This window comes from Equus asinus, chromosome 14, assembly GCF_041296235.1.
Source record: "Equus asinus isolate D_3611 breed Donkey chromosome 14, EquAss-T2T_v2, whole genome shotgun sequence".
In the NCBI taxonomy this organism is placed as follows: domain Eukaryota; kingdom Metazoa; phylum Chordata; class Mammalia; order Perissodactyla; family Equidae; genus Equus; species Equus asinus.
Genome location: NC_091803.1, coordinates 5,527,049 through 5,547,284, shown reverse-complemented (window position 1 = coordinate 5,547,284; position 20,236 = coordinate 5,527,049). Strand labels below are relative to the sequence as shown.

At 43.9% G+C, this 20,236-nt stretch overlaps 1 protein-coding gene and 1 long non-coding RNA gene across 3 annotated transcripts in view; one reads left to right on the top strand and one right to left on the bottom strand.

Moving 5' to 3' along the window:
- The window catches only part of LMTK2 (lemur tyrosine kinase 2), a 94,980-nt gene extending 82,745 nt beyond the window's left edge, over positions 1-12,235 (bottom strand). For both annotated transcript variants that reach the window (XM_014856002.3, XM_070484184.1), the window contains exon 1: positions 11,812-12,235. In XM_014856002.3, the coding sequence (XP_014711488.3) occupies positions 11,812-11,908 (97 nt within the window). In that variant the 5' untranslated portion in view covers positions 11,909-12,235. The remainder of the gene's footprint in view (positions 1-11,811) is intronic.
- Positions 437-5,796, top strand: LOC139040138 (uncharacterized). The gene is made up of 3 exons (XR_011494062.1): positions 437-811; positions 1,746-1,885; positions 5,179-5,796. It is a non-coding gene; the product is annotated as an uncharacterized lncRNA (long non-coding RNA).
- Positions 12,236-20,236: the final 8,001 nt, after the last annotated feature.

Sequence of the window (20,236 nt, the reverse complement as noted above, 5' to 3'; positions counted from 1 at the left end):
GAGTATACAAATCCTCTTCTTCCACAGCAGAGACTCAGTGCCGACTGAAACCAAGAAACAGGGGCTCAAGCATGTTATCTGGCAGCCTGGCTAAAAGAGCTGCCAGACGATGCCCTCGAGGAGCAGACAGCAGGGATGGGATAGGGTGGGGTGGGGTGGGGTGGGATGGGATGGGACAGTACAGGGGCTTGCTACTTTCATTCCAAGCCCTGGAAAACCTTCACTTTCTAAACTATCTACATGCATTATTTGACAATAGAGAAAAGGAGAAGAGGAAGCGGAAAAGAAAAGAGGACCAAGGAGATGGCAAAGAACACTTAAGGGATGGGACAAAGAAGCAGACAAACAGGAAAGAGGATGCTGTAGAGGCGGATGGAGACACAGGGGTGCACGCTGCCTGGAAGGCAAAGGAGGAAAGCATTTCACAGTGTCATGGAAAGAAATATGGCGATTAGTAGCAAAAGAACCATAAAAATGGTTCACTTTTTTTTTTATTCCTGAGAATTTATACTCACAAAGTTATTCAAAAGTAGAATAAAGCTCCGTGGAAAAATATACAGTAGTCCCCCCGAACCATAGTTTCACTTTCTGCGGTTTCACTTACCCTCAGTCAGCCACGGTCTGAAAATAAATGGAAAATTCCAGAAATAACTCCCAAGTTTTAAAGTGGCCGCCGTTCCGAGTAGCGTGATGAAATCTCGAGCCATCCCGCTGTGACCCACCCAGGACGCTACGCCACCAAGTCTACGTCATTCAGCTCGCTTCATCGTCTCATGTAGGCATTGCACCATCTCACATCACCACAAGAAGGGTGAGTACGGTACAGTGAGACACTGTGACAGAGACAGAGAGACCACATTCACACGGCTTTCATTACGCTATCTTAATCTCTTACTGTGCCCAACTGGGAAACTAAACTTTATCACAGGTATGCTTATAGGAAAAAATATAGAGCATATAGGGTCAGGACTGTCCGAGGTTTCAGGCATCCACGAGGGGTCTTGGACTGTACCCCCCGTGGATAAGGGGGGACTACTGTATACACCAAACTGTTATTATACATTAACTGAGAGAAAGGGTCCAGGAGGAAACACGGAAGATGAAAGAGCAGGCGTGCTGCTGATGCCTACGCCCCAGAAGGAAGCTGGAGCTGAGAAAGGATGGGACCAAGGGCACAAATCAAGAGACAGTCTTAAAGAGCTGAGAAAAATGACCTTTGTCTACAGCTCCACTTAAGCTTTTTAATACCTGTATGTGAATCTTGAATGTATACACAAAATATCTGCTAATGGACATTATTCTTGGGATCCACGGCATCCAGCAGATTTATCTTAAGAGGGTCCATATCTCCACAAAACCATAGAAATCAATGGTGCTTAAAGTATTTCTCATGTTTACAAACAAACGTTTATAAGTTTATGATTACATTTTTTAAAAGTCAGAAATATTTTTTATCACCTTTCATTAAACAGTGTAACTTCATTTCATAGATGGAAACTAAACTGTTATTCTTACAAGTTAAAAGATGAATGTGGTTTCTGGAGCCTAATTATGGAAGTTAGCACTTTACTTTCCTAATTTTCAATAAGGAATTATTATTAATACTTCAAGGATCAACTATATGACAACTATGTTTAAATTTCATCTCCGTACTTCCCGATAGTAACAGAAGTAAATATCAAGGGGAGAAATGCCTGGAATGAGTCTATGTGCGTGCATCACACTAACACAAACATTCTTGACAGTCCACGGCCACACCTTGGTGAACGGGGGGACTGGCTGTGAGGATCCCTCCTTCCAGAACCAGGTCTGCCGCTGACCGCCAGCGTGGGATGGAACCCGCCACTTCACTCCTCCAGGCCTCAGCTCCTGCACCTGTCAACTGGTACGTCAGCTCTAGGTTCTATAGCCAAGGTTTGATAATTCCAAAATTTTATGAGTCTACCAAGCGCCTATAGGATTAATATTGGTAATCAGATCTTTTATTAATGTTAATCTTATTTTTCTTAAAGAAAACAAAGTGAAATCACAGATTTCTGGATTGCACCCTGGCAAGAGGCCTCTGGTGGCGCGTTCCCAGGGGACTATTTCGGTCAGTTTGTTATTTTTCAGTGCCTCACTAGCAATCAGTGTCCGGGTGTTGCGTTTTAATAACAGTCTGAAGTCAGAGTCAAGCGGGGCTGAGTGCTGTAAGTGGCAGGCCGCGTCCTTGAAAGGGAACAGTTGCTGCCGACACTCCACAGGGCACAGTGCCGGGAGAAGGAGGGAGACGACTTGGTTTCCCTCTGAAAGGGGCACAGGTTGAATTCGAGGGTTCTGAGGAAGAATTTCAGTGTGAAAAATACTTCAAACTTGGAGGCTAATCTGAGAGGCAATCAATAGATGACAACACTGCGGTTTTGCAATAGGAAGCTGAAACTACAAAATTCTACAATCACTAGTTGGTTAAACTAGATTTTTTAAATGTGCAAAATCATTGCAAACTGCTTGCCCTCTATCTTCCAAGTCCACGATGTCTTAGAGATTTACAGATTTACTTCCGATAATTAAAGGTTGCAACTAGACCAGGTCAAACTCAAGCCTCCTGTTCAGTATAGCAAAAAAGGGAAAAAGACGTTTTCTAGATGGACTTGGAACATGGACTCATGGAGGAAAAAAAACACATGAGCTTTTAAAACTTAAATTACAGTGGCTTCACTGTGGGATAAGAGCAACTTCTCTCTGGGGCCAGCCCGGTGGCACAGTGGTTAAGCGCACACGTTCCGGTTCAGTGGCCCGGGGTTCACCAGTTCAGATCCCGGATGCGGACATGGCACCACTTGACAAGCCATGTTATGGTAGGCATCCCACATATAAAGTAGAAGAAGATGGGCACAGATGTTAGCTCAGGGCCAGTGTTCCCCAGCAAAAAGAGGAGGATTGGTGGCGGACGTTAACTCAGGGCTAACCTTCCTCAAAAGGAAAGAGCAACCTCTCTGAAAAATCACTATCATAGATGCTTATGACTAAATTCTTTTCTTCTATCCAAGGCATACATGTTGCCAAAAAAAACAGAGTCCTGAATTACCTGTACTAGTACATGAGCCTATGATGCTCTTATTCAAACCCAACTGATTACACAATCATTCTAATGTAGCAGTTTCAGAGATAAATATTGACTTTCTTTAGCTCATCATAAGAATATTTTGTACCTATTAATACATGCACGACAAACACATCAAAATAAACCAAACAGCTAAAAAAAAAAAAAAGTACCTACTGAAAAACATGAAATAGGCTACAAATTCTAGGCTATTCCAAAATAAACTAGCTTAGAAAAAGAAACGTTTTTAAAGCAAGATGTTAATGACATGATATTATACTGGCAAGAAGTAACCCTGCAAGTTACTGTACAGATCAAGAATGAGGGGCTCTCACACTGCAGTGTGTCGTCTGTCACCTGGGGCATCAAGAACGTCCCCGCGTCATCCCTGCTCTAGCTTAGCTTCCTTGCTCGTCTGCACTGCAGTGGGCAGGACCCTGGCAGTCCAGGCTGGCACGTCTACAACCACGAGGTTCTCAGCTCCCAGCGCCGGCATCTGACTGTCAGGCTACCAGCTCACGGTTTTTACTGATTATTTATACAGGAAATTTATAAAATGTAAAGAGGCTAGTATTTATACTGACGTCTAGAGAAAGGGCTGAAGTTAAAAAAAAAGGTATTTAGAGCTGTGTTCTGCCCTGGAGTGTTTCAATTCCTTTGTGGTTATACCATACGTACTTTTCCCAAGAAGATTCCTCAGAATAATATTCACATATGATGGTCAGGAGTAGAGATCTCTTCAGCTTTTAGGTGTTGACATTAATTTTTACATTTTAAATTGCTCTTCCTTCCTTGAGTCTCACTACTTACACAAGCCAACTGATTTCTATAAAATAACTGACACTATTTTGTCTCTCAGTAAAAGATAGAACATTTGTGGTGTGGGGGCAGAGAAATCACCAGAAAAGTATTATAAATGCAGATTTTCAGGCCAACCTCCAGAATTCTGATTCAGCTGGTTTGCCTGGGGCCCCCAAATCTGCATTTCTGCAAAGACCTAGGTACCCTGATGCAAGCGCTCCTCTTTTATAAAAACATCTTTACTTTTTCCTGAAACATTTTCAGCTGAACTGACATTCTGGCTGGGATTTACATCAAAACGATGGGGGCCAGGCCAGCGGGAAGGGGTCAGGGGAACAAGACTGACTGTAAATCAAAAACTGGTGATGAGCACAGGAGGGTTCATCATGTTATTTACTTTACTTTTGTTTACGTTTGAAATTTTCCATAATAAAAAAATGAAAAGGAAAAAAGAAATGAAAAGCTCTGTAAACAGGTCAAAGCAAGTCTGCAGCCTCTTCCACCCCCCTGTTCTCTGCAAGAGATAGACCCCCTAAAATAATTCCAACTAAATCCTGAAGCCCCAGAGGTTTCCCTCATATTCTTAGCGATTAGGTGGCTCTTGGAGAGAGTAAATCAATCTACCTTTCAAAATCTATTGTTCTAAAAATAAAAATAACTCCCTGCCAATATTATCATATCGCAAACACGGGATATAGAGTATTTATGGTGGTGTTAATAGTTGGTTAGCAGGTGGTCAAGTGAAAGGGAGAAAACAGGGGCAGGGTCCTTCCAAGTCATCTGTCTCTAAGAGGCCCTTTGTCCCTCCAAAATCTCTCTCACTCACTTTCTCTCTCTTTCCCCCAATACCTGCATTAGATATAGGAGGCAGAGGATCAAAAGCCTATTATAAATGTCCCAGTAGCAGCAAGCAAATCCAGTGCCGTGATCGTGGTTTCTAACATCATTCTTCAACAAAAGGAACCAGCCTGAAGAAACAGCTGATTCGAGGGCTAGAGGAGGGAGTATACAAAATGAGCCTATAGCTTCCTGTAGGACCAGAAAGTAAGGAAGTGCTGGGGAAAAAAAAAAAGCTAAAGATATATCAACAGGACATAGGAGCCAACTGAAAGAGCTCCCAAGGGCCAAGGCTGGTATAACCCGAGGAGCAAAATAAATAACAGAGTTGGATCATAACCCAAAGCGTAAAATCAATATCCATGTGTCCATACTGATATAAATAACTGAATAAGGAAATAAAAGGGGGAGGATAATTAAATCTCCCATACAGAAGAATTCTTTTATCGTTTATACAGATATTTGTACCTTAAGTGGGCAGAGCATAACTCATCAGCACCTAAGTGCGGGCCGTGCAAATGTACAGTACGGAGAAGGGAGGAAAAAGCAACTTCACAATGGTGGAAGCTGACAAATGGCACCCGAGCCGCGTGGCCAAGTGACCAGTTACGTTGAAAGCATGCACCCTTGAAATGAACTGACGAGAATGGCACTTTCATCCCGTGGTCTTCCTCCCAAAAATGTACAACCTCAGTCTAATCAGGAGAAAAACATCAAACAAACGCCAGCTGAGGGACAGTCTACAAAAACCTGACCAGTACTCCTCAAAACTGTCAAGACCATCAAAAACAAGAAACGGACTGGAGGAGCCTACGGAGCACGACAACTAAATGTAATGTGGTATCCTGGAACAGAAAAAGGACATTATGGAAACAGTGAAGAAATCTGAATAAACTGTCGACTTGAGTCCACAATACTGCAATATTAGTACTGGCCCCCAGCTGTGAGAAACGCACTACACTAATGTAAGATGGTAGCAACAGGGGACACTGGGTGGAGGAAACACAGGAACTCTTTGTACAAGCTTTGCAACTTTTCTGTAAATCTGAAGTTGTTCTAAAAAAACGTTTATTATTAAATACAAAACAACTATAAAGGGCCTCATTCCAGGCAAAGGACTATGGCTGGATGAAAAGTAAAGTTTGCAGCACAATGAGAGGCTCTAAGCCACACCCTCTCCTTTTAACACCCACACGCTCTGGAGTACTGGTCGGGTGAACTCAGTTCTCCAGTATCATCTTCATCATCCAACACCCACAAACTTAGAGTGTGAGGTACCACGCAAACACTAGAAATACCAAGGATATAAGACACAGTCCTTGCAGTCCAGGTGAAGAGACAGCACTTAAAGAAACAAGTGGTATTTGCTAAGTGCAAAAGGTAGTCTGGTACAATGAATCCAAACCTTTTTGATCTCATAGCCCATCCGTAAATTTTCTTTATATTCCTTCCATTTCATGAAATTTTACTTACTTGTAAACCATAAAAATATGTTGGTGTATCAATAAATTCTACACCTTAAAAAAGTCATGAAAGTCAAAAGTTTAAAAAGATGAAATGAAAATAAATAAAAACATAAGTTCCAATGTTTTCATCCTGCAGCCCGTGGAACATCTTGTTCCACAAGGAAACACTTGAGGAGTTCACTAGGGGTAGGAATCTCTAAGGACTGGGCAAGAAGAAAGGTCTTCGTACGGAAGTTGGGGCTGCAGAAAGGTTTAAAAAAAGCAAGAAAAGAAAGAAAAAGATGACAGCACTTAGAGATGCAAGGAAAAGTCAGGCAGTTACAAACAGAACATGTGAAGAGTTGGAAGATGGGAATTTGCACAGCATATTTTGCAAACTGTAAGGAGATCAACTTAGCTCTTAAGAAAGGGCCATGAAAGGCGGAGGGTGGAGGCAGGGCCAAGAGATGCAGGACAGCAGAAATCCCGCGGCAATGACCTCTCTTGACCAAAGCTTCCCAAAATGGGGGCAGATGCTGGAGGCCAGGGGCTATCCGAGCCACACCACATCACATGGTCTTGGCACTTCTATTTGATGTGACGGTAATTTATGCCTTTGAAAACAAACATATTATATAGCAAAATCGGCCAAACTGTCAAAACTAAAATCTAAGTTTACCACCAACACACTAAAGCCCCGGGAAAGCAGAAGAGTAGCATGTCACTCTTTCATAGTCGGGAGAAACGGCAGAGCACCAGCCTAGACCCAGATGGGACAGGGAGAACGAAAGGCGCTCACCGTGTCGTGCTTTCAGGCACCTGAGCCGTTTGGCGTCAAGAGTTCTCATCTTTCCCACTTGAATCACAGTGAAGTCAAACGAAATCTGGGATCTCTGCACTGTGCTAACCCTTGCAAAAAAACTTTTTTGAAATACTGAGGTTATTTTTCTGATATGCCTGTTCTTTGTGGCAAATAAGCGTAATGCCAAAGCATGGTTCCAAATGAGTCACTTGCTGTAATTTAAAAATACTTCACGCCAATATTTTGCTTCAACACACTGATTTTTACCATATTTCCGCAGCTTTCTCTGACAGTGTCTTCATGTGCAGATTCACAGAAAAGTTGAGAATCAAATCTAAAAACGACCCCAGGTGTAGCAGTCTTTTAGACCACCAGGAATGTTTGTCCAGCTTCCCCTTTCCATAATATTCCTCTCCTCGCGTCTGAGTAATAAATAAAAAATTTTAAAAGAATAAAGCACAGCTAAGAGACTGCAAAAATACATGATTTTAAAAGAGAGAAAGCAATTCACCGGCTGCCTTCAGGGACGCCCTGAGCAAGTATACGATTTCGTTTGGGATCAGCTCAACTGAGATTGCTCGTGATTCCTTTAAGTAAATTAAAACCAGCAATTGTTCACGTGCAAGAGCTTTAGTCATCTCGACGTTTAAAAACAGGTTTATTACATAAAAGCACACTAGTCCATATCTTTCAAATTTCCAGTATAATTCCCCAACATTATGAATTTCAAGAAGTAACAATACCATCCTACATATCATACTTAAACAAGCCAGATTTCTCTCTAAAGGATCTCTTCTTCACCCAATATAACAAGTTATTTTGAGTAACAAAGATTTTTTTAAATCCAGTAAGTTCTATGCATTCCATGACAAGCAGCTGCCACTTTGAGTTCCTTCTTTGAAGCCATACCACCCACCCTTAGTCAATTCTATGATAACCCACCAAATTTACCAAGAAATCGGAAGCAATGAAGAATTCCATGTTGCTGAGTGCCCAAACTGTAGCAGCCGTGGCATACCACCATGACACTACCTCACCTCCTAACAACCCTTAGGTAAATATTATTAACGTCCTTCTTTAACAGGTGAGTTCTAAGATGCCTGAAGAGGTCAAGTAACTGGCCCAAGGCCGTAAAGCTATTGAAGTGGCAGAGGAAGGCCTCACGCCCAGGCTGACTCCAAAGTGCAAGATCTGTCTACAATACCTGCCCCTCCCGTGATTGGTCCATGCCTCTCTTCTCAACTAGGCTGAAAAGTTACATTCTTTTTATATGTCCATCTACAACACCTTTTTTGAGGACTCATTTAACGGTTTCAGACCCCTGGCCATCTCTTATTTACATTACAGTCTTTTTCTAATTATTATTATATGTACAGCTGTTATCTAAGTGACACAGCCCACAGGGGACACAGAGGGCGCAAGGACTCTCGAAATTTCAAGAGAACTGCATGAACAGTCAGCACATTGATATCAGCAAAAACGCAGGGATTTGATAACTTCAGTGCTGATCAGCTACAAAATTGCTGGACAGACTTCCTATGACGCTGCAAATGAGCATATTTAGTTAACCCAAAAATATCTCCAACTGAAAGCAATTACAGCGTTCCCGACCCAGGTCAAAATCTCAAGCCTTACAGCCACAAATCCTGAAATCATTTGCATGGGAAGCCTTTTGAAAATAATTTTATTTTCTCCAAAGCTGTTAAACAGAAAAACTCGCACTTTAGAAAGCACTTCCCTTACTTCAGAAATCTCTTTCAAGATACAAGTCGGTTTGTTTAATCTAAAACGAGAGGCTCGGTTTCACAAGCCGCTGTTTAATCAGTAGCTGAGTCCCACCGGCTTCAGACTTCCGTGAGGTCCTTTATCTGGAACTGCTAAAGAGCTTCCTCTGTACTCCGTGACCTAATATACCACAGAACAATAGAAGTGGGTTTCCCTGTCTAACCACTATCCTAACATTAATCACAAACTGGACTTAGAGGAATGCCCTCACACAGACAAGCACCAGATCTGCCCTTACGGTGCGAATCCCAATAATCTTACAAGAGGCACATACGTGTTTTTCAAGAGAAGAATGATCTGATAACCATGATCTGGAGAAAAGAATTTCTTAACTTAGTTCAGCAATTTAAGTGTGCGTGCAAACAGTGCACTTTCTCCCTTTATGTAAGCTTCCTAGTGAGGACCGAGATCTCAGGCTACACAACAACAAAGGCCCTTGAAGAAATACAGATTCTCAGGAAAAGAGGCTCCCAGAGAGGGCGGTAAGGAACTCCCAGAGCGGTAGAGAGAGGCCCAAAATAAAGTTCAACCAAGAAACGCTTTCTTGCCTGATGGGCAAAGGCAATCCACATATTTATAAATCTTTATTATGCTAGAACGGATAAACATCTTTTCCAACTTCTGAACCTAGAAATGATTTTGGATGACAAAGAAATCTTGGATAGATGAACTTCAACTAAACGCTGGATTTTAGTTAACTGCCTCATTTGTTTCCCCATGCGAATGGGCTGGCAAAGGATAAAATTCAAGTATTTTTTTCCAATCTATTTTTGATAACCCATGCTTTCTCCAAGGGTCTCTTAACCAGTTTGAACTTGAAGTAGTTTGAACTTGAAGAAGGCGGCCAAGGAGGCAAAAGACCCTATGCATTGGGTCTGGCCTTAATTTGAAAATGACCAGCCCTACCTTGGTATGGAGCACAGGCCCCCAGATAATCAAAAGCTTGAGCGCTACTAAGTGTTTGACGTTTAACCGCTCTTTTATCTACTATACACGTCAGGAAGGGTTCCTCTTTCTTAACCAGCGAGCTCACTTATCAAGATTAGCTTAAAGGTTTCTTTATTCTTCTTGGTCTAATACATCTTGGTCATGAATATACCTCAGTTACCAGGATTTATAATCTCTTTTGAATGGAAAGACCAACTCCCAAATCTACGTGTGACTGTGGGTCTTTTCCACAGAAGTTAATCCTACGTACCTGTCGACATATGCTACATGTCTAACCATATACTCTCCAGTAACAAAACATGAAGGGGAAATCTGCAAAAGCTGCTATAAATTACCAAATCTCTCCTTATGCTTTATGTATGTCACAATTTGACATTTCTATTTATGGATTAATTTTCCTGATTGCTTTGTTTTACAACACACCGAAAAAAAATTTAGATTTTATGATTCATATCTCCATAAAATAGCAAAAGAATGGAACTAAAAACATGTTAAGAGGTTTACAGCCAGACACATCTCCATAGGTTCCCACAAAGAATCTGTTTTTGAAAATATATAAAAATTCGAGTAAGTGCAAAGTCATCTGGAAACTTCTTGAATCTGTTTCACACAGATACTCTTTATCCACTATCCTTCTCTAGTGCTAATTTTCAATTTCACCACCAGTATCTTTCAACATCAATATCAATATCTTCTCATACAGTCTTTTATAACTTCCTCGATACTTTCTGTGACTCTTACTCAGGCTGCCTATACACTTCTAATAATATTCACTCTTCTTATCAACTCAGAAAACAGAATTCACCTTACAAATATTTGATCAAAGGCAGTGGCAGAAATTTAGTGATACATTATATAGTACAATGATAACAGTTAATACTCAACTAAAGAGTACTCAGTGACATAATCTGGTGTAACCCTGGAAACAATTATATATAGTTTTCATTGTAGATGTGTTTGCAAAATGTGTCTTTACTGGGGATAGTAACTTCCACATTCTGTATGCAATTAACATCATTCTAAAATAACTCGACCTCACGAGTATTCCTAAACAGTTACAAGATGAAGTGGTGAAGTGGAAAAATCACACAACTAGGGGAATCTAAGACCTGGGGTTTAGTTGTGGTTCCACCTACAAGTTAGCTGTGTCACCCTGGGTAGATCATTTGACCCCCAGGGCCTTAGAGTCTTCAACTGCAAAACGAAGAAATTAGACTAAATATTCTTTAAAATCTCTTCCAACTCGGAAATTCCCTGAATCTATGAAATTTCAGTCTCCCCTCATTTCAAAGATAAGCAGCAGATGATAATGGCAAATTAGCCTAGATTTTTTTTTCCCTTTAAATATAATGACCCAACTTGGGATGCTTTCCGGGGTTGAAGTTTTATCTAGGAAAATAAACCACAAATGAAGACGACGTCGAGAAAACGGGGAGGAAAAAAAAAGAAAATCACACACTGATGTAGCTAAAATAGAAACTTCAATCACCGTCGGGCCATTTTGTCAATAGTTATTCAAAGGCTGCTGCTCTAATCACGGGCTTCCCAAAATAGAAATATTTATAGAGTTGTTTCCTTCTCATCCCCAGAGATTCAATCCGAATAAAAAGCACATCGTCTAAAATCAATCTACAACTTCAGAACAAGTTGCAGGGAGCGAAGGAAACTCCGCACAGCACTCCGAGTCATTTGCCTTCGAGCGTGATTAGGGCTAAGAAACGGTGCTTATTATAAGATGTGAGAAACGCACAGGAGGCAGGTGACATCTGGAAAGGGAAGCAGAACTGCCAGGAAGGGATGGAGGCTGAGGACCTTCGGGCAACAGGTCCAGAGCCGGGACTGCAGCCTGGCCCGGGAGGGGTCGGTCGTGCCACCCCGCTCGCCGCCCTCCCCATCCCCAACCTCCTCGCCTCGCCCCCGCTTCGGCCCTCGAGAGGCAGACCGCCCCCCGCTCCTGCGGCAGAAACCTCCCTAATCGCTTCCTCGCTCGCTTCCCCGGGCCTCCCGCCCCGGCAGGCCCTCCGATGCCTCGGCGCCGAGGCCCGACTCCTCCCGCGGCCGCCCCCGTCGCAGCGCCTCCGCAGCCCTGTCCCCGCCGCCGGCCAGCTCACCTGCACCTGTTTGCGGAAGTGGCGCGGCGCCGGCCCCGCCGGCGGCCAGGAGCAGCAGCAGCAGCAGCAGCAGGAGCGACGCCGGCGGCCCCGGCATCTCGCCCACGGCGCGGCCCCGGGGCCGGCTCTTCTCGGTCGCCTTCCGTCCGTCCGTCCGTCCGTCAGTCGGTCCTGCCTCCCTCAGCCGCCTCAGCGGCACCCGCGCCGGCTGCTCCTGAGCACACGTCGCTTCGGCCAAACCTCAGCCCGGCTCCTGATCCGCACCCGCCGCTCCGGCCACAGAAACATCATCCTTCCCGCCTGCCCGCTGCCTGCGCCGCCGCCGCCGCCGCCGCCTCTCAACAGCAGCAACAGCAGCAGCCCTGCGGAGCCGCGGGCCCGGACAGCCGCGCTCCCGCCGCCATGATGGGCTGCGTCATGTGACGTAGGGCGGGGGCGGGACGCCGTGATAGACAGCCCAGCCGGCCAATCGTCAGTCCCACACTGGCCGGCGAGGCCCCACCCATCGTCCTGGCGGAGGGAAGGTGGCCGCCGGTGCGCCCCCTGCAGACCGGGGAGTGCATGGGCAGCAGGTAATGCCGACAATTATTTTAAATTCAAAAATACAGAGAAGTATAAAGAAGACAGTAAAAAGCATCCAGAATCCATCCTGGATTTTTTTTCTCGGTATTTTAAAACGTGTAAAAATAGGACTGTGTTGTCGAGTGCCTTTTTTACTTGTCCTAGGCATTTTAGGCTCTTCTCCTTAGGTTGACCTAACACATCCTACCAGCCATCAAGGAGCTTTGGGCTTATTTCAATTTAGCAAGAATAGAATGCCTCTCCCCTCGCACCCATGGACTCAGCTCCTGAGCTCAAGCTGTTTCCTTGGCCAAGAGTGCCCTTCCTGTCGTCTCTTGGCCACCTGGCATACTCCCTTTCCTAGGTCAAGACTCACCTGAAGGATGACGTCATCTAAGAAGGCCCCTCCCAACCCCAGGAGAAATGACTAGCATCTCCTAGTGCCACACCCAGACCCTGGATACACTGCTATCCCAGCTGCCATGTTTTATTGTTCTGTGTCTGTAAGCCTCCCTGAGGACGGAACTGTGCCCCTGTCAGCTGAGAGTCCCAGGGGGTTGACGCAGGGCCTGGCTCCGAGGGGCGTTCTCTACAGGAACGGGTCCTGGACCTGGTCCTGGGTGTCAGGGAGGAGCAGCTCCCAGGTGCTGACCTCTCCCTACCAGAGACAAGGGCCAGCCGACAGGTGAGGAGAGACCACAGCCCTGCAGAAGGCTATGGGCAGCAGGTAATGATACCTGCTGGAGTAACATAGTGATCAGAGGCCTGGAGGCTGGGAAAATGCTGAGCTTTATCTGGAGAATGCAGTTGTAGTCCGGTTTGGGCATGAGAGGAACTGATCAGAATCTTATCAGATGGGGCTCTACCAACTGGCAGCAGGGGAGCCTCCCCACTTCTCCAGACTCCTCAAATGTCCGTCCTATATGCCAGCTCTCTGCAGGGCTAACTCAGCGCTGGACACGCAGATGATGCCCAGGGAATGTTTGTTGAATGATCAAGGCAAGCCAGTAAACACCTAAGTAGATGCATAGCTGGAATGTGAAATGCTGAGTTAAGGCGTTCAGGCTATCTGCTGATCTCTGTGTGGGAAAGGGAAGGAAGGCAAAGGTCTAGCAAAGAGACATAATCACTTTGTTGTGCTTCTGCTTCTATCAGGAAGCTCGGGACTCCGAGTTTGAGGAAGCCAGGGAATGCTCGTGTTGTATACTGGGAAGAGTCACTGTGTTTGTCTGCAGCCCTGCCTCATAATCCTTGTGGTTATTAATCATAATTAAAGTGCACCCCAACAACAACACGTCAGACCACAGTCCCAAAGCTGGTTTCGTTCTTATTTGAGCAAGCCCAAAAGTTTAAAAAAAACTTTTTTTTTTCCACTTCACGGAACAGAGGTTAAGGTACACATTCCTCAGAGGGTGTCTAATGGAAACCTTGACACTACCACCCACCTCACCACTCACACCTTTGCCCAGTGCTTCCCCGGAAGACTTCTAGTTAGAGAATTCATAAAACAGAAGGAAACTTGTTTACTTTGTTTAGTTTCACCTAGGAATCAGAAAACAGCCTTTGGCACAATTTGGGATTAGAGCCTTAAGATTTGAAGTAGTATCTTTCAGTATTCCAATAGCTGTTCTCACCTGTGCTCAGCCTTTTCCAATTTTTTTCCATGCCAAGCCATCACCTGGACAACCCACTTGGGATTATCTGTCCTGCCAGCAAGCTCTGGCTGAGGGCTGGATGCTGAGGGATATGAAGTCAGTTTACTACTGGATAAGCATGCATCTCTGGGGGTCTGGCACCCAGTGGGTACCCTAAATGTTTACAGGGCTGAGCTGGATCAAATGGATGCATGCGTGAGGATCCCGTCAGTGGTATACTGGAGCCAGCTGCTACCAGCTCATGAAATCCAATTGTTAAATCTTCAGGAATTTTTCATGCCAGTTGTTAGACACTGCCACTGGGGAAAATTGACTTATATAAACTTACAATTAAATAAATTATATTAAAAACGAAGGTAATAAGGAGAAACACTTCCAGAAAGGAGAGCAATTAGAAAACTGGGGAAAAGTGTCAAAATCAACTTCTTTAGAAGCCTGTAAATTAGCCAAAGTCTTGCAACAACACAGGGAGCATTTACGAAAGAGAAATGGCTGAATCTCAGTAAGTACTGTGAGCTGTGTAGCATTTTCACTTGCTGTATTCTCGTTCCTCTCTCCCCATCTCCACAGTAGCCTTGAAAAACAGCAGCCTCGCAACCATAATAGCTGTGAAAAATGAGCACCCTAGCAGCCACTGGAGGGGACAGAACAGATTTGGAGCCCCCCTAAAAGCTACATCCTCAGAGAACACTCACTTTGACCTGTCAGGCAGCTCCCTAGAAAGGCACCATTCACAGACTTGCCTTTATTTGATGTGACTCGAAAACTACCTTAGTGCTAACGTATCTCCAGTTTGTTGAAAATAATCAATGGCAATTGTTTAACACCACAGCTTCCTGAGCCAGCAATATCAGTTGGCTGATGAAAAACTCAAAAGAAAAATTTAGAGAATGAGATGTCAGCGGGGGCTTTGAAAGGCTCCAACATATTCCTGGAAATCTAGAAAACCATGTGTATGTACAAGGCTGTACACATCCCCAAGAGAGACAAGAGAAGGTCCAAATTTCTCATCCCTGGCTGATCTTGAAGTTCTATGTAAGCAGGAAGTGAAGGCTGGGGCAGAATTTTAATCTGTGGAGCATTGAAGGCATGCCTGAACACACATACAGAGACTGTTTGCAAAACTAGGGAGACGTGTTGGTTCAAAGCATTTCAGGAAATCTCTGCACAATCATTAGCTGACCGTTAAGCTGGCTGAACAGAAACTTCAGTGGCCACACACAATAAAAAACACAGACTTTACAGAATTAGTCCATGAAAGTCACTAAGCAAATGAATGGTGGCAGCAGCAACAATAAAACAAGTCTTGGGAAAGGGGGATATTAGGGAAAACTGGTTTCCAGAGTTGCCACGTTATATGATTTAAAATGTCCAGTTTAAAAAAGAAAATTGCAAGACACGCAAAGAAAAACAGGAAAACATGTTCCATACACAGAATGAAAAAGCAGTAAATAAAAACTTTTCCTGAGGAAGCTGGGAAGGTGGCTTTAATAGACAAAACTTATGAATAAATAAAAACCTGTAAAATTAAAAAACACCAAAAAACCAAAAGTTATAAATAAGTCAGCTATTATAAATATGTTCGAAGAACTAAAGGAAACCATGTCTAAATAACTAAAGGTCAGTTGAAAGACATTAAGACCTGAATAGGGGCCGGCCCCGTGGCCAAGTGGTTAAGTTCGCATGCTCCGCTGCGGCGGCCCAGGGTTCGGATCCTGGGCGTGGACATGGCACTGCTCATCAGGTCACGTTGAGGCAGCATCCCACATGCCACAACTGGAAGGACCCACAACTAAGATACACAACTATGTATGGGGGGGTTTGGGGAGATAAAGCAGGAAAAAAAAAAAGATTGGCAACAGTTGTTAGCTCAGGTGCCAATGTTTAAGAAAAAGAAAAAGATTTCGTGGAGGAAGATAAATTGTTTAAAAAAAAAGACCTGAATAAGTGGAAAGACATCCCATGTTCATGGAACAGAAGATTTGATATCGTTCAGAAGGCAGTACTCCCCAGTTGATCTACAGATTCAAAGCAATCCCCCTTAAATTCCAATTGGCTTCTTTTCAGAAATTGAGAAGCTGATTCTAATAATCATATGGAAATTCAAGGGACCCTGATTGGTCAAAAATCTTGAAAAAAAGAACAAAGTTGAAGGGCTCATGCTTCCTGATTACAAAGCTATAATAATCAAAACAATGTGATATTGGCACAAGAATAGACATATACAACAAACAATATAATTGAGAATTTATAAATAAACCTAAATATTTACAGTCAATTGATCTCCAACAAAGGTGCCAAGACAATTCAATGGGAAATATTAGTTTCTCAACAAACAGTGCTGGGACAATCCACATGGAAAGAATGGAGATGAACCGCTCGCACCGTACACAAAAATTGAATCAAAGTGGATCAAAGGCCTAAATGTAAAAGTTAAAACTATAAAACCCTTAGAAGAAAACATAGGCATAAATCTTCATGGCCTTGGCAATGGTTTTGTACCTATGTACACCAAAAGCACAAGTCGCCAAAAAAAACAAAAAGGTAAATTGGGCTTCATCAAAACGAAAAACTTTTGTGCTTGAAAGAACATCATCAAGAAAGTGAAAAGACGACCCACAGACTGGGAGAAAATGCTTTCAAAGTGTATATCTGATAAGGTACTTGTATCCATGATATATAAAGAACCCTTGTAATACAATGATAAGAGAGAGAATCCAATTAAAAAGTGGGCAAAAGGTATGAATAGACATTTCTCCATAGTTATGCAAAATGGACAATAAACAAATGAAAAGATGCTCAACATCATTAGGAATCAAGGAAATGCAAGTCAACAGCACTTCATACACACTAAGATGGCTCTAATCAAAAAGACAGAAGATCATAGGTGTTGATGAGAATGTCTAGAACTTGGAACCCCCATACATGGCTGACGGCAATGTAAAGTGGTGCAGCCACTTTGGAAAATAGTCTGACGGTTCCTCAAAGTGTTAAATATAGAGTTATCATATGACCCAATGATTCTACTCCTAGATAAATATACCTAACATAATTGAAGATGTATGTCCACATAAAACCTTGCCCACCGATGTTCATAGCAACGTTATTCATAATAGCCAAAAAGTGGAAACAACCCAAATGCTCACCAACTGATGAATGGGTTAGCAAAATATGCTATATCCTTGTAAGGGAATATTATCCAGCAATAAAAAGGAATGAAGTATTGATTGGATGAACCTTGAAAATATGATGCTAAGTGAAAGAAGCCAGCCACAAAAGGTTATATTGTATGATTCCATCTTTTGAAATGTCCAGAATAAGCAAATCCGTAGAGACAGAAAGTAGGTTTGTGGTTGCCTAGGGCCAAGGGGGTGGTGGGAAGGAACGGGGAGTGACTGTTAATAGGTACAGGGTTTCTTTTGGGAGTGTCAAAAATATTCTAAAATTAAATAATGGTGGTGGTTGCACAACTCGATGAATATACTAAAACCCTTCGAAAGGAGTGAATTTTATGGTTTGTGAATTATATCTCAAAAGTGTTACTGAAAAAACGAAGGTAATAAATACTAAAAAGTCATCAATTCCTGATTACTTTTACTACAGTTTACTATGATCTATCTTTTGAGGTCATTTACAACTATTATAGCTGTACAGCGGAAACACTATATGATACTGTACTATTGCACGTCATTTCCCAACTCTGACTTCAGCGGTTTCATGTCAGTAGCTTGAAATAAACCATGGTGTGAGTATTTACACATGGAAATTGGCAAATGGTACTAATCAGGACGCTTTTCCTCCCAGAGAGCCTTTGTTACGACACTCTAGTCCTGCCATAGGGTACCCTCCTTAGGGTCTTTACAAGTGCCACTTGCCGACTTAGATCCTTTTGAGGTCATACTACTTTAATCCAGCTTTAGGCAAATAAGGAGACCACGCAGATTAAAAGTCAGACTCTCCCTAATTCTCCGCCAGTCACATGAAGGCCACATACCTCATCTCTGACTCTCTTAAATGCCTTTGTGTGAAGTCCTCACCTTTCGTTGCCTTCCAGATCCTCTGTCTGGAGCTGTCTGAGTCAAGGACAGCTCACCAGGTGCATTTGCCTTTCAGAGCCCTGAGCTGCCACCCATTTATGGGGGGGCACCCAATGCAGTAAAAATGAATGAGTGAATACAACTAAGCCGTGCTGAAGCAAGGCTCAAATATACGCTAAAGGTTAAGTCCAACAAGTTAACACTTTTAATATGCATAATTTATAATGCAATGTAACAGTGCTATCCACAAGATAATTATAGGATGTATTAAAAAAAAATACACAGCAGACGGTGAGATTCAGAAATGGGATACCACTTTAAAATTGTTTTATGAACATATTTTTTTCCAAGCTCATCAGTGTGTCTGCCTTCATTTGGAGGTGACTTTTATTTAACAATGACTTACAAATCACTTTCTATGTATCAGACACTGCGCTAAGTACTTTATAAGTAATAACTCTTTAAACTTTATCTAATTTTGGAATGTCTTCATCATCCCTGAAAGAAACCCTGTAACCATTAGCAGTCACTCCCTATTTCCTCTCTCGCCCTAGCCCCTGGCAACCACTAATCTACTCCATCTCTGGGTTTATTAACCTGGACATTTCCTATAAACGAAATCGTAAAATATGTGGCTTTTGTGACTGGCTTAAGCTATCGTTCCCATTTTATAGATGAGGAAACTGAGAAACACAGAACTTAAGTACTTTGGCCAGGGTCCCGTGGCAGACGTAGGGTCCAAACAGAGTCCCTGCTAAGTCTCAAAATCAAAACCGAATCATGTCAAAGCGTGCATGGAAGGCCTTTTGTGAATATGGGGTCAAGGCCAAATTGCCCCACGTGCATCCCTGAGGTGAGAGGCCCCATTAGAGACTGCCTTCTGGGGGGATAGAGGTGGGGAACAAGGGGAGGTGGGGAAACAAGTACTGCCCTGAAGGCAGTAGTTGCTCAGTAAAATAAATGTGTCCGTGGAGAAAGACAGACTCTCCTCCTGGGCTGAACAGTTGTATTTTTCTCTCTTTGGCCTGCCCAACATCTCAGTTCCTTCCCATGTTGAGAAAGCCCCATGATATGAATCTTGGTAGTAGGAAGGTCACCTCTCACTATGAAGACTGGGGGCCTAACATGTCCTCTGGGGCCCGAGCAGCCAGGGCATGAGCATCCTCCCAGGTCCGTGGCGGTGCTGGCAGCTGTGTCATCCTAGCACATGGTCCCCCAGGTGGGGCCTGGTGACATCCCCGCTGCCCAGCCCCCTCAATGGCTACTTATGTCCTGAGCCCAAGACCCCAGCTCTTTCTGTGGCTAGCCACTGCTCTCCCTGGCCCTGTGCAGGCTCTCAGAGGGTCAGAAGATCCTCGAAGCCAGCTCTCAGCTACTTCAAGCTTCTTCAAAGACCCATAACTACTCCTTCTCTTGGGTGCAGCCAGAACTGCAAGGGCTGCGCCTGGACCAGGCCCTCAGGCATTCATCGAGCATCAATCACCATGCAGGACACTGGAGGTGCCTGATGGACAAGACAGACATAGTCCTTGCCCTCCTGGCACTTGTGCTCTAGTTGGGGACAGAAAATGCAGAGCCGATCACACAATTAATTGTGAATGCCCTGTTTTGATGGTGCGAGGTCGCAAAGAGCGTGTGTGCATACATCCTGGAGATCAGGGAAGGCTTCTCTGAGGAGGTGACACTTGAGCAGCAATCCCAAGGATGAGCAGGAGGAAGTTTAATAAAGGGAGGAGGGAGGTGGAGTTCCACACGGAGGAAGGAGCGTGGGTTTTGATGTTTCATCTCTGACGTGTCAAAGTGGAGGCTGTCATTGTTGGCAGACAGGTACCTGGACAGGTAAGTTTTGATGGGGAAAGGCAAGAGTCTGGTGTAGAGGACCGGGATTGTGGGAGGCCGTGGGAGGATGGCAGGATCAGCCCTGATTCTTCCCATTTCTCTCCTAGGGAGTGGGGAGGGGGCGCTTCGTTTCCATTTCTGACTCAGGGCAAACACGCATGCTCCACACAGGGACACTTTCCTGAGGACCAGCATTTCATCCCCTCCATGTGGAGTTGGGCTCCTGGACCCTCCTCAAACACACCACGTAGCTCCCTCCTCAGGGCCCCCTGCATTGGCTGTTCCCTTTGCCTGGAATGCCCCTCCCCCACATCTTTGCTTGTCAGCGTCTTT